Genomic DNA, 15,280 nt, shown 5'->3' with positions numbered 1-15,280 from the left:
GCCCCATTCTGTGTTTGTTTTGTGTGGCACTATACTGAACCAACTCATGTCTTTAGAATGTAGGTACTTCAGAGCTGAAATTTATTGTTTGGCACTGCTCACCTGCTGTGAAATGTCCAGAACACACAGGGGCAAACCTAATTTCCATTTCCCTTCCTGTACTAGAGCCGGTGAGGGTCTGCTGTGCAAAGGAGGGGGTTAGATTTCAGGAGGCTGAGCAGAGTCATGTGGGCCAACTCTGGGTTTTCCTTGCATTCAAGGTGTGGGACATATATGGACAAGGGAGCAATTGGATAAAAGGATCTGGCTTTCCTCCACAATGGGGTGCATTAGGGATGTTCAGGACTATGGTACTTCAGGCACTGGGTTGAAGTATCCTCTGGGAAGTCTGTGGAGCTACTCTACAAGTTTGAAGGGAGAATATTTTCCTTCCCTCCAAGCATCTCCCCAGCATTCAGACCAACTAAAAATTTGTCTGAGGTCTCTGCTTCAGTGTAGAGGACTTGTATAAGTCTTTATGCCCCTCTTAAGTCCGACAGAAGAGATCAATGAATAATATTGCAGGTGCAATGTGACATCTTTTCTCATGAATATCAAGACTATCTTTAACTGAAGCTTGATTTCCACTGTTAAGAATGACCCAAATAGTGCACTTGATCCAAGCCCAAATTTCTATATCCATAGGTTATGCAATGGTCACCTGAAGCCTACACGGGCCTGGTGTTTATTGGATTTGTGATGGGTCAAGACAGTATCTCAGTTCACTGCAAATTGGTACACAAATCCAATATATATGGTAGTTGCTTTCAGATGTATGCCACTGACATAGAACATAGGCAAGCTAGAAATTTCACTTTATAAATAACACTACTACACATATTACTTTGGTGTGTGGTATGGAGGGTTGTAAACTGTGGCTGAAGACACCCCGAACTTATGAGGTAGTACCTGCTCTGCTGCTAGCTCAGCCCTGGCTCCTAGACATTGCGGTACCACTCTATTGGATTGGGACTCTTTGGCTCAAAGAGATGGGTCTGGAGAAAGGGGCAGGAAAAGCTGGGAACCAGATAATCTCCGTCAGCATATTCCTCTGGGACCCTGTGATTTCCAGGGGAAAATGTGTCCAGAAGTCACTGTGGGTTTGAACCATGCTGCGAATCAATGGTGAGGGAGAGGGAAGACCAGCGAGCTGTGCAAAGGCCTTGGGACTCCATGCCGGTATGCCTGTCCTCCAGGGAGTCTAAAGCTGGATATCGGGGAACCATTTGTTCTAGGCAGGGTAGTGAATTCCTTTCTCCTAGGTGGGACAGTTGTGAGGGAACTCAAATTTGTGAGGAAAATTACTCAGTTACTCTGCAGGTAAACCCAGCAGCATGTGGCCTATTATCTTCCTTGGTAAAATATCTTTTATGTATATATTGGTATGACTTGTATCCCTTTTTTCTTTTTACCATTTTACTCCCATAGGGCCAAATTCTGCTCTCATGCATATATGTCCCCATTGACTTCAGTGGGAATTGTGCATGTGTATCTAATGGCAGAAGTTGTTCCTCAGCAGTTAGTGATTTACAAGGGTCCTTTTATCTCGTTCCATTTTGTTATGTAATTGTCTATCATTACATCTCTTTTTCTTTTTTTAAAAGATGTACAGTATCAATAAACAAAGTATAATATATAAAAATAAAATATCAAAAACTAGTTATGGTCATTGATGGCTTAAAAAACCAAACTGACAAAGGTATAAAATTTCTTTGAGTCAAAGCTAAAAATGGCTTTAAAAACTTTTCCCTAGGTTAAAATAATTCTATTTCTTCAAGCAAGTGTTTGCTGTATATCTGTATTTGGTATACTTTGAACTAACATTTGATTAGTCTTAATATTTTTTTTCCATTTTAGGCATATTCTTAAAATGCTTACTATCCACAATGCAAACAGAAACCTCTTGATAATAGGACTCAAGGCACTAAATCTACTACTCTCTTCAGGTATTATGCATTTTACTTTCCTAATTGGTATGATATTTTTAATTGTAGACTATAATATAAAATGGGTTATTCGACACATTGGGCCTGATTCTTCTCTGCCGTGCACCTCTGTGCAAAGTAGGAGTAAATGCTACAAAATTGTAATAGTAGTATTTTGCACCTACTTTGCACTCACTTTGCACAGGTGTATATAACTCCACTGGCTGCAAGGCAATGGAGAATATAGACTTTCATTTTTGCTTCTAAGAATTTTTGTTCAGAACCATCAGCATTAGCATAGTAACAGATGCTTGCTCAGTAGTTAAGTAATTTTTCTTACTAACTGGAAGGGCAAGTTTAACTGATTCTGACCTACTTCCATTTGTAATAGCTAGTATTTCTGAAAAAATCAGACTCTCTCGGAGACACAGTAATTTCTATCATTCTGCTCACTAACAACCTGATCCTGCTACATCCTGAGAGCTTCCTGTGAGATGCTGAACTCTTTGAACTCCCACTGAAATTAATGGGTATCCCCAAGGGTTATATTCTGCCACCCTTACTCTCACTGAGTAATATCTTACTGTACATATACAGTAGAACCTCAATTTTATGAACACCTATTTTACAAACAGTTTGTTATAGGACCATTTTTCCCAATGAAAAAAAAAATCACATAATGAAAGTGACATTGTTGAAGAACAAGTCAACATCCCTTCACATTCTGGTGTCTTCCGTGCATTGGAAATAACTTTTCAGTGGTTTGAAGAACAAGAAGAAAGCAATGCAATGCATCATACTGCAAGTTAGGCACCGTACCTACTGTAATTTTGAGATGTTCAGTTTTATGAATTTTTCAATTTTATGAATTCCTCAATCCCCAATTAGTTCATAAATTAGAGGTTCCACTGTAGTGAGGACTATGGGCTTGATCCAAAGCCTTTTGATGCCAGTGGGAGTCAATCCATTGAGTTTAACAAGTTTTAGGTCAGGCCCTATTTGCAGACCAAGGTACTACTCAATATGAACAATAATGATGGCAAAATATGGCCATTAATGAATGACTACTGCTAGCAGTTTTCCCTCAGTCTCATATGTCACAATGCTCCTAAGCTATCAACTAGTTATTCTATCATAGGTTATTTCTTACTGATACTGTTCCTCCCAATGATACAGTAGATGTAATTGATTAATCAAACTTTACCCTTATATAATGTGTGTGTATACTTTAATTATACTCCAGTTAGAACTGCCTGGCCAAGAGAATGCAGAGCTGTAGGACTATACATTCTATATATACTATAGGTTCTAAATAGAACAGATTAGCTGCAACTGAAATAGTACGCATAATGAATCATACTTTTCATTAACACAACCTTGAAAAATTGTCCTCAAAATATATTAGTCCAACAAAAAATACACCCTTCCCATGATAATGATTATCATGAAAGAACCTAATCATATTTTACTCATCCATCAGAAAAATCACTTGCCATAGGTGAGTAGTTGCATGCAGTTTTGCAAGGCTGTTTTAACTCTGGCCTTCTGATGAGTTGTTTTACATGATCACCTATTTACTAGACACTTTCACCAAAAGACAGAATTTATCATAGGCTTTTAAAGAACCCATGTTAATTTAAAACAAAATGGGTTCAAGACATGTAGAAAATGCCGTTAGCATTTTTTATTCTTTATAATACAAGCAGTTGGCCTGATACTTCAGTCCTTATGCAGGCAATGGTTCCTTTGGGAGTTTTGCCTGCATGGGAACTGAAGGATTGAGCCTAGTGACAGCAAGTGACTCTGGGAAACCCATATTTGCTGTACCAACACATTGATTTGACCCATCATAGTGAAGAACAAAACTAACACTTTTTAAAAGACAGTATGAAATAATTTGTAATCAAGTACTGTGCTTCAGATAGAAATGATCAACGTAGCTTAGTACAGAATATAATCACGTCTCATTCTCTCCTCTGTTGTATAGATATAATTACAATTATGCTCTTGGATGAAGAGACAGATGTATTTTTGTTGGTGTTTGATGCTATGCAAACCTTCCCAAACAATGAAGAAATCCAGCAATATGGATGTAAAACTTTGCACATGCTTTTTGAGAAAGGTATTTATATTTTGCAGTTTATCAAGATGAAATTACTCATAATTTGGGAATAAACTAAAGATGAATACCTAGCTTCAAAAATACATGCTATGAGTTCTGAACTGTTATATTTTTATATAAGTAAAGAAAGGATCACACCTCAGTTGATTGGGTGAATCAATACAAAACCCAGCTTTCAAGATCATACAAGAAAATACTCCATTGACTTTAGTGCTGCTAAAAAGCTAAAAGTCAGTCCAATGTTCATGTGTAAATGTTTTCAGTTCAGAATAGTTGTGATTCTGATTATTTCTGTTTCTGAAATTGCTAAAGGTTTGAAGACTTTCACATTTACTGTATAATCGTTTGTTATTTTAATGTATTCAGAAAAAGAAAATCTTTATGTACTGAAAACCTGCAAAATAGTTTTTACTTGCCATAGCTGGTTTTGATAGATCATGATATTATTAAAGCAGGTCTTGAATCAAAATGAAGCATCTTGTTTTAAAGTTAATTTTAAGAAATGCAACACCCTTACTGAACCCACAACTATTTCTGCTCACAGGGCCGGCCCACAACATTTTGGCACCTGAAGCGGGGAGCTCAAATGAAATCCCCATGCCCCCTCGCTTGGGCCAAAACTTTGAAAGGTCTCAATTCTGCCTTCTTCCTGTTCTGTTCCTCTCATGGTACTGCTCTGCTACCTACTCTAATAAAGGAGAACTAACAAACTTAAACACTTAACTTTCAAACGCCTGAACAGAAAATGTAACTTTACTTATCTGCACAGTAAACACTGGCATTTTTATCTGTTTGAATAATCAAAGTGGTGCTTTCCGTGCCTTCTTGGTTGCAAAGATTTGAACTGCTTCCTGAAGGTCCACAGTCTGAGCCAGCTCATGCTCTATTGAGATGGTTGCAAGGCCGACCAGCCTCTCCTGTGTCATTGTGGAGCGTAGATGTGTTTTTATTAACTTCAGTTTGGAGAAGCTGCGTTCTCGACTGACAACTGTTACAGGAAGTGTTATAAGTATGTGCAGAGCAACAAAATCATTTGGAAAGAGGGTGGTCATCTTATTTGTGCGCATATATTCCAGAACAGCCTTTGGAGTTGATCTTGCTGAAATGTATCTTGAAAGGGCTTTCAGTTCATCACCTAAAATACTCGCATCAATATCGCGCATGTCATCATGTGTCAACACTGTGTCTAGTGCCCTGCATTGCTGGTGTAGGTCTTCTTCAGGTAGAGTGAGGAGTTTTGGAATATCATACAACATCCCAAATATTCTGCTGTGTTCCTTGAGCTGCATGAAATGTTCTTCAACTGACTGTATTGCACAATCTAGCACCTAGTTAAAGAATTCAACTTTGAATTGTTATTTGGGGGTCTCTTATGGGATTATCCCGTGCCTCGTAATCAAAATGTCTTCTTCTTCGGTGACTCTTATATTCTTGAATGGGTGGGAAAATAGCTTCAGTGTGAAGTTCCTCTACCAATTTCTGTGCACTCTTCAGAACGTTTTGAAATCCCTCATCTGACCGGTAAGACTGTAGGTATGACTTTGCTTTGTCCAGTTGTTCCATTGCTCCAGATATATCAAGGTCAACACCTTGAGGAGTCTCTTGCTTACAACATTTATTTCAAACAGTATGTCATGCCACAACACTAAGCCACACAGAAATTTAAAGTTTATGTATGTTTCTGGTGATTCCATTTCCCTCTGCCACTGTTCTCCCACAAACACTGTAATAGCATTATCCTCCATAATGGCAACCATGGCATCATCTATCTTCCCAATTTGGTGTTTGATAGGCTTTATCTCCTCCACTCAACTTTCCCATCATGTGGCACTCAGTGGTTTCAGTGTCAGAGAGGATGTTCCCAGATGTTGCTTCAACATTTGCCATCGATGAGTTGATGGAGACAAAAATACATAGATGCTTTGAATTACATTAAAAAATTCAGCAGCCTCACTAGAAGCTGATGCTGCATCACTGACCACCAAGTTCAATGAATGAGAACTGTCTGGCACAAAAAAAGCTCGAGGGCTTACCTGTCGGATTCGTGTCTGCACTCCTCTGTTCTTTCCTCTCATGTTGGCACCATTATGTAGCCCTGACCTCTTATGTCAGCTATTGCAATTCCCATATCTTCCATCTTTTTAAGAAGCACATTTGTCATACCAGCTCCTGTAGTATCATCAATGTCAATAAATTCTAGAAAATGTTCTCTGACAGTCATCATTGCAGGGACATTTTCACTAGGTTCTGTTGTTCTTCTAAAACACACCATTAAAGTCCTTTGTTCTTGTCGGAGAATAACAGAGTTCTCACTTTTTGTTTGGGTACAGCAAGTCAGATACTTTATTTTCTCAAGCAATTGCGTAGAGGGAGAGAGCTAAACAGGTCTCTCAACAGGTAAACAATTACAGCAAGCATTTATATCTTTTGTTACAGACAATAATGAGCAACAGCTGCATTTTGTTTATACATAGGTCATTCTGATATCTTGTTTTGCTCACTAATGTAGACTTAGTCTACATTCCATATTATCTACACATTATCTACACAAGGTCGCAACAACTTCTCACACAGTTCTTTCCCACTCGCCTCACACATTCCTCGCTTCTACAAATCTCGCGTTATTAGGGTTACAGTTAGCCTGACTCTTGCTAACGAACTGTCATACATTGCATCCCCTTCCTGTCAGTTCTTTCTCTGCTTCCACATTCTGTATGGCTGATGTCAGGTGTGCAGTCCAGAATAACAGAGTAATATCTTGCTGACTTCAGATCTGCCACAATCTTCTGTTTGACTTTTGTTGCCAGTAACTGTATGATCTCATTTTGAATTGTTTTTCCAAGGTAGTGGGGTGTGTACATTTCTTTGGTGGTGACTCTTCTTAGGTGCTCCTGGAGTACAGCATCAAACTCAGCCATCAGCTCCACAATTTTAAGGAAGTTTCCATTGTTTGGCACATACAGCTGATCTGAAGTGCCATGCAGTGCTAGGTTTTGGGTAGCAAGCATTCTCACAATGGCAATGAGCCTTTTCAGAACATTTTGCCAGTAAAGAGACTCTGATGCAATCTTCTCTTGATGCTGATCATCTATGGTGGCCTTTAACCTTAGTCTCTTCTCAAGCTCTTTCCACCTATGGAATGCTCTCTGGTGATTTGCTGCCTTCTCATGGCATGCCAGATTTCTAGCCAGATTTTTCCAGTCCTTTGTTCCTGTAGAACCCAGTGTAGCTGGAACATTAGACTGGAAGAGTTTGCAATAAAAACAGTATGCAGCATTCTGGGTTTTTGAGTACATAAGCCATGGCCTCTCCACTTTGTCACCATTGGGGATTTCACACCAGTAATGTGTTGGATGGAAACTTCTATTTTCATTGCCTTTGAGGAACATGAAGTTTTTCACTTGCTGTGGCCCATGCAGTACAAGGACGTCCCTCAGGCTACTGCTCAAGTGGGTCCACAGTCCTGGATCATCTAAACTTAAGGAACTAAACTCAGCAACAGCTGTTTCTTGCGCCTCCACCACACTCTTCTCTGATCTACACTTTTCTTCATGAATGTGCATGGTTACATCCATTTGAGATGGAGATATGGATGCTGCAGTAGCTGCCAGGTCACCTGCACTCTGACTAACTGGGAGATCAGGCATCTCCTCACCACTCACATCCTCACTGGGGCCAGAAGGCTCACCGTGAACATTTGTGTCTCTGTATCTCAGGAGAGCTCCTTCCTGCTTAGATAGAAAAGCTTCCTTTGCTTGCTTGCTTTTTCTGAATGCTGCTGGAATAGGGGCGGGAAGAGGCGGGGCTGGGGTGGAGCAGGGGCCGGGGAAGAGCCGGAGCAGGGGCTGGAACAGCACACAGCTGCGCAGGGCACCAGGAAATTTGGTGCCTCAAGTTTCCTGGTGCCCTATGTAGCTGCATACTTTGCGTATGGGTAAGGACGCCCCTGCATAAGAGGCTCCTCCTCTTCTCTCTCCCTGCATCTCCTGCTGGTTTCTGTTATTCCCTCTCACCTTTTTTCCTGCCTGCCTGTTATATGTCTTGTGCCCTCCTTCCTCCAGCACAGAACTCCACTATCTCTGTGCATCTAGAGCAGAGAGAATAATATGCACCAGCAACTGACACAATTTTCTACACTCTGGGTCCTAGTGTCCTTCCTCTTCCCCCCCTCCAGTCTGGCACCTGAGGCGGCTGCCCTGACTGCTCAACACCTATAAACAAATCTTCACTCCTCCGCTTCTGCCAGAACATATATAAAAATATCAGACAATTAGTATTCCTCTCTCCACCATTCATATGTCACTGTCGTCTAAGCTAATAGGGACCATGACTATATTTTCACATGTTCTTATACAAATCTAGCACAATGATATCTCAATTTTGATCATGGTCTCTGGTGACAAGGAAGTATAAATTTAAATTAATATTAATGTCATACATGTAGTTGTATTAATGTGATGTATGTAATTATTTCAATTTTTTTCTTGGATTTGATTTCTTATTATAATTACTATTATATTTGTTTGATAAAGGAGCAAAGAATTTAGTCCAAACAAAACTCCCACTGAATTTTGTTATCAATTCAACATGGAAAAAATAAGTGACTGATAGGATTTGGCCACATGAGCAAATAGACTGAAATAGTGCAAACCACATACTCCATTTGTTTGATATGCTGCTGCTGCTGACAATTTTGTGTTAGAATTAATGTTTTCTTGCACTTTTACTCATATAAGTTGGATTATCCATTTATACAAATATAATGTCCTAAAACAACAACCAGCATTTTAATGCAATGTGCACTGGTAAGAAGCTCTAGTACATAATTACTACACTCTATTCCCAGATATGCTTGATACATGACATGTACAATGGCAAAGGCCTACAAAACTAGTAAAAGATATGACGTTATACCAGTGTTCATTCTAAAAAATAAATGGAATGTGTCATTATGTCCACACAACGTTAGGGTTTGATCCTCTTTGTAAATACTTTTATTTTCTATTAGAGCTCACAGCTATAAAACCATATTGTGACATTGATTTTTAAGCAGTCTTCATCACTAGTTTTAATAAAGTGTTCTGCTTAAAATTCAATGATATGAAATAACTCATAATTTTAATGTATGAAGGAAATTACCAGTCTTTACACTGCATCTCAACCATATGCTAAAAGAGAAACTGATCAAGTTTGTTAATCCATTTATGTCTACACTACCACTCACATCGGCAAAATTTATGTCTCTCAGGAGGGTGGGTTTTTATGCTGATAGGAGAGCTCTCTCCTGTTGGCGGCTTCGACACAGACACACAGACACACACACACACACACACACAACACTGCAGTGGTGCAGCTGCTGCTGCAGCTCGACCTTAAGATCTCTTACTTAAGTAAGCAACAGAGCAGTCAATTGATAGAAAACAGGTGTTACAGTTCCCATTTCCTTTGTTATTGTTTCATAAAGGTTCTAGACCAAAGGAAGACAATGCTGACAAGTCTTAAATTATTGAAAGGATTTTGGTGTCTAGAGCACTTTACCTTGTGCAAAAAGAATAAAATAAATATCAGAAAACTTTGTAAAAAAAAAAAAAATTTTTTTTAATTAATACCAAGCTGTATAAGTATATTATTTCCTTAAAACATACTACGTCTCTGTTTGCTTTTCAATTTAGTTCCAGAAGAGCAGCTGACTGAATTTGTTGAAAGCAAAGATCACATGATCATACTGAATGTGTTAAAACAGTTTCAAGAAAAAGAAGATGTTGTACTTCCGGCACTTTATTCTTTACATTCATTAGCTGGTCCATGTAAGTGCATTACTGTAGCATTTGGGGCTATCAGTCTTTTCAAATCACTCACACTTGGACATTCAGTTCTGAAATGCTCTCTGTAGTGCATCATGAATTCCCAGAGTAGTTCAAAGGAAAGTCATAGGCATTGGTGCACTGGATGGCTTTTGGCATCTGAGGAGGTCCGGTTTAGGCGACTGAGCAAATCTGCTTTAGCAGAAGGCGGGAGACTAGAATGTGAGAGCAGCCTTGAATCCCTCTGTGCCCACCCAGTCCTGGACAGCTGTTGGCACCTCATAGGCTTAGAACTACTCGATTGTTCCATTATTTAAGATCCACTCTATTTTTGTTCTTCTTTGGGTGGAAGCTTTCAATAGTCTTTTGTATATTTGGGCTAGTCTTACAATTAATTATTTGTGACGTGTATAGAATACTGTTTGTTGAACACAAGTTTAGTTTGTCATCATTGAGAAATCAAAAAAATAAGCACTTGAAAATAAGGAGGTTTCTCAGTTGCTAAGATTGACATTAATTAAACATTGTGGTTATTGAAACAAAATATGTGGCCTCCTTTTACTCTGAAGTAAGCTGCTTCAGAATTCTTAGCAGCTCAGTTGGACCCTCCCGCCTTGTGGAGTCCCAGAGCTTGGACTCCAGCCCAAGCGTGAATGTCTACATAGCTATTTTGCAGCCCTGCAGCCCAAGCCCAAGTCTGCTGATCCTGGCCAGCTGGGGGTGTTTAATTGCTAGTTAGACATATCCTGACTTTGATAGAGGTGGACCTGCTTTTTTGTCTCCATTTCTATTAGAAGATGATCTGCTCAGCTTCTTTCACTAATCATTAATAAGAATTTTGTATTGTTGTTTGCTATATACTACCTCCACTTCAAACTAGGTGTAGAAATATTTGTAATTAAAACCTGCACTTTGGCACATCATTCAAAAAGCCAGAAGCATACCTTAGCAGAACACTTCTAAGCATTCTCTATCTATTGAATGGGCAGAGTTAACAGCCAAAATAAGTGATGTTAACTTGCCCACAAAAAGGAGAGGAGATTAGAATTACAATAGTTAGAGCAGGGCATTACGGGTCAACATTTCTGGGTTGTATTCCAGGCCCTACCACTGAACTGATGTACTGTATATCCTTGAGCTAATCACTTACATACTGTATATTCTGTTTACTCATCTGTAGAATGTGAAAAGAAATATTTACCTACCTGTTTACAGATTAATTAATATTTGTAAAGCACCTGGAGATCTCTTTATGAAAGGTGCTATATAAGTAAAAGGTATCATTTCTGTTAAATGGCTAAATATATAATGGAAGTAGATCAGTAACAATTCACACTCTAAGTGACTCTAAGTTGAAGTAAAACAGCATTTGTAAGTATAGGTTTAGCTAATGTCTTTCATTGTGTGGAAATAAGTAGAAATAATAAAAATTGTCACAATGGCTAAAACCGAAGTATAGATCCAGTTTTTGAAATACATGTACATATTCAAACCTTATCATTTAATTTTTCTTATTTAAGAAGCATAACAATGTTTTTTTACTTTAGCCAGCAATGTTGAAGTGCTCATGTCTGGAAATGTAAGATGTTACAATGTCATAGTGGAAACGATGAAAACATTCCCTAACAGTGAACCAATTCAGAAAGTGGGTTGCTGTTTGTTGCACAAGCTTACACTGGGTAAGTTCATGAAACTGTATTTTATACTGAAATTTTTCATTGTTTGTTTGCTTCTTTAACAGCTGGCGGTGTTGCTAGTGACAACCACTACCAGTTAACTTTTAGAGTAGAACTAGATTAATGTTTATATCTAGCCAGACGAATAAAGAATTTATTTGTATTGTGGTAGCTCCTGAGGCCCTGATCATGTAGACATGACGCTGTATAAATACAGAACAAAAAGACAGCCTCTTCCCTGAAAATCTTAGTCTAAGTACAAGCCAAGAGAGAGGGGAGAAAAACAACAAACAGACAGGAGAACCACAAGGCAACAATGACACCTATGTGTGCATAGTATCAAAGCCTTCTTTTTAGAGTTATTACAGTATGGAAGATATTTCCTTCTAGGATTTCATATTTTAGGTGCTGATGCTGAGTACCTGAGAAACAACCGATGGTACTATATTTTCTTGTAGAAATCGTACTCTGGGATCTCATTTATCCTCCTTATAGTGGTCCCAAAGATCCACATCACAGTAACCCTCCCTCTGGCCAAGGAAAGTTGGACATGATTGCTTCTGGATTGTAGAAATGCTTCAGTGTTGACTGGGGTTAATCAAGAGCAAAACAAGGTGCTCCTCCACCCTCCCAATGAACATAGTGTTATGCTCTATAGCAGGGGTAGGCAACATATGGCACGCGTGCCGAAGACTGCATGCAAGCTGATTTTCAGTGGCACTCACACTGCCTGGGTCCTGGCCACCGGTCCTGGGGGCTCAGCATTTTAATTTAATTTTAAATGAAGCTTCTTAAACATTTTAAAAACCTTATTTACTTTACATACAACAATAGTTTAGTTATATATTATAGACTTATAGAAAGAGACCTTCTAAAAACGTTATAATATATTATTGGCACACAAAACCTTAAATTAGAGTGAATAAATGAAGACTCGGCACACCACTTCTGAAAGGTTGCCGACCCCTGCTCTATAGTCTTTGCAGCCCCTGCTTGCCCGAGAAGTTTGGGTGAAAGTTTAGGACCTGGATTTGGATCTCCTGAATTGTACGGCTGCTTCTAGAGTGTCAGTCTGACCTGTTGATATTTTACTTTTGGTTATGCCTGGTGTAACTCACAGTCAAGTTAAATCTTGCTCTGTCTCATCTATAATTTTTGTTTAAATTAGAGAAATGGTGAAAGCTTGCAAATTCAATAGCTCATGTTCAACTGTGACAAGACAGGTTTCAGAGTTGTAGCCGTGTTAGTCTGTATCAGCAAAAACAACGAGGAGTACTTGTGGCACCGTAGAGACGAACAAATTTATTTGGGCATAAGCTTTCGTGGGCTAAAACCCATTTCATCAGATGCATGGTTTGGAAAACACAGGTAAGGCAACTTCCATCTTTTCATGTACTATGTATGTATATCTTCCTACTGTATTTTCCACTGCATACATCTGATAAAGTGTGTTTTAGCCCACGAAAGCTTATGCCCAAATAAATTTGTTAGTCTCTAAGGTGTGACAAGATAGAATCACCACTTTTGCAGGTCTGAAGATGATCTGGTAATTTAAAGGCATTTACAGAACAAAATATGTTCATTATATGTGTCACATTCATACCTTTCTCTTTTAGATGAGCCTCTAGAGAGAGGCTCTCAAATTGTTTTATACCTAAGCACCTGTAAGCTACATAAAGAAAAGCAGCAAGAAACAGCTGTTTAACAGAACAGGGCACCACTACATATCCATTTACAAGGGGAATTAAGTTAGACATTTCAGAATAATGCAGATGTGCTTAAATGCTTTTTTGAATTTGAGCCATAGAGCTCAATCCTGCAAGATGCTGATCCTGTTTATCTCCTATTGAAGGCAATAGAAATTTGAGGGTGCTCAACCCCTTGCAGGATCAACTCTATAGTGAGTTGGAGTAAGCAAGGTTAGCTTCCTATTGTGTGTCAGAAAAGCACCATCAGACCACAAGTGGTATGTTCTTCAGTTTTGCATTTCATCTGAAGGGCTAGAGAAAACTGTTATTCCTTTTAAAACTTTGATTTTTTTCTGTCATATTGGTAGAGTGATTCAACTCTCTCTTAATTAAGAATTACTAAACAAAATTAAATATCAGATACAATAGATGTAACTAGCAGAATATATTTAATGAAGTGGGTACTCCTAAAATAAGATTTACATGTAGTATTTATTTTCCTTGGTGAGGATAGGGAAATTTGGTTTTTATTTGTTTGTTCTTTGCAGTATTCCTTACATTGAACCTACGGCAGGAAATGCTGCACATACCATAGTAAATGTTTCTTTTTAGAGATGCTCATTATATATACAGCAAAGATTATTTATCTTTCCATTGTTTCAAAGTGTGTAAACTCTTTTTTTATATATATAATCAGAAGCTTGTGCTAAACCCTGATCTATTTTGTGTGGAGAGATCTCTATTTCAGAATATAGGTCAAAACAGTTAAATAGCTTCCCTTATAGGGTCAGTCAAGTGTCAGTGCAGAAATCAAAGTTCAGGTCTATACTTTGGTTAGGGTATGTCTACACTGGAAACTTCAAAGCGCCCCTCCACGAGGGGATTAGCTCTGAGCACTGGGAGCATGGCTCCCAGCGCTCGGCGCTTTAAAGCACTCAGACTTGCTGTGCTCCGGGGGGGTGATTTTTCACACCACATGAGCCAGCAAGTTAGAGCGCTATAAAATGTAAGTGTAGACAAGCCCTTAATCATTTGAAGGCAGGAATAGCTTGGAAATAATGCAGTGGCTGCAAACTCTGCCTTTTGACAGAGGTGAGCACTTCATTTTGCTCTTCTTTAACACCTTCTGTAGCTGCCTAAAGGAATGGTGTTTATAGGTGCTAGAGAGTCACATCCAGCAAGTCTCATCTGAAGGTAGATAAAATCCTCTTTGAAGGATTCAGTGGAATATAGAGGATCCTCATGGGTCCTTCCTACATGAATGAGGAGGAGAAACCAAAGAACCCAGTTCCCTGTTTTTCTTATTCTTGGCCAGTTATCCTCATTTCACAAAGCAATTTACTTACTATGTCAAACAAATTAACTGCCTCATCTGCTGTTTTTCTTCAAGCACAGTATGTCTCTCCTATGCATGTGGATATAGCTATATTGTCTCTGTATATAGATATAGATCTAGCTATATTCAGATAAAATTTTAATCTACTTTTAGGAAATTTTTTCAACATCCTGGTATTAAATGAGGTACACGAAGTCATTGTGAAGGCTGTTATAAGATACTCTGCAAATGCAAAGTTACAGGCTGCAGCACTCGGTTGTTTAGCTCTCCTCAGTAAGTAAATTCCTTCCTAATTACCTAAATAAAATGATTAATAGACAAATGTTTATGTTTCCACAGTTGGTGTGCTAGCGTAATTTCCTGTGGTTTCATAATTCTTCTGTATTTTGCCACTAGTAGATTTCAAACAGGAGTAGGGGTTAACAAGGCTAGGTATGCAACAGTGATTTATCCTGCTCACCTGTTAGAGCTCATTGTTTTGTTGAAGCATGCCAGTATCTGTACCAGTTAACTGCGTCACCTACCCTCCGCTCAGTTGGTATAGTGTTTTGATGAGCACTAACATATCTATTCATAGGCTGCATACTGGATAATCCCTTCTTAGTTTAAAAACTATTGTGAGGGTTGTGAATATAGGAATTCTGAATCCAAGGTTGATGATTGGTTTGTGTATCTGCATACTAATACTGC

General features: G+C 38.7%; 1 protein-coding gene across 1 annotated transcript in view; it reads left to right on the top strand.

The window, feature by feature from the left end:
* LRRK2 (leucine rich repeat kinase 2) overlaps positions 1 to 15,280 on the top strand; it is a 139,962-nt gene that overhangs the window by 28,986 nt on the left and 95,696 nt on the right. Inside the window, exons 4-8 of the mRNA XM_065423787.1 lie at positions 1,897 to 1,985; positions 3,952 to 4,086; positions 9,759 to 9,897; positions 11,442 to 11,569; positions 14,744 to 14,863. Of these exons, the coding sequence (XP_065279859.1) occupies positions 1,897 to 1,985; positions 3,952 to 4,086; positions 9,759 to 9,897; positions 11,442 to 11,569; positions 14,744 to 14,863 (611 nt within the window). The remainder of the gene's footprint in view (positions 1 to 1,896; positions 1,986 to 3,951; positions 4,087 to 9,758; positions 9,898 to 11,441; positions 11,570 to 14,743; positions 14,864 to 15,280) is intronic.

The sequence above is a fragment of the Emys orbicularis genome, chromosome 1, assembly GCF_028017835.1.
Source record: "Emys orbicularis isolate rEmyOrb1 chromosome 1, rEmyOrb1.hap1, whole genome shotgun sequence".
In the NCBI taxonomy this organism is placed as follows: domain Eukaryota; kingdom Metazoa; phylum Chordata; order Testudines; family Emydidae; genus Emys; species Emys orbicularis.
Note: the sequence above shows the minus strand (reverse complement) of the source record. Positions and strands in the feature narration are given on the sequence as shown.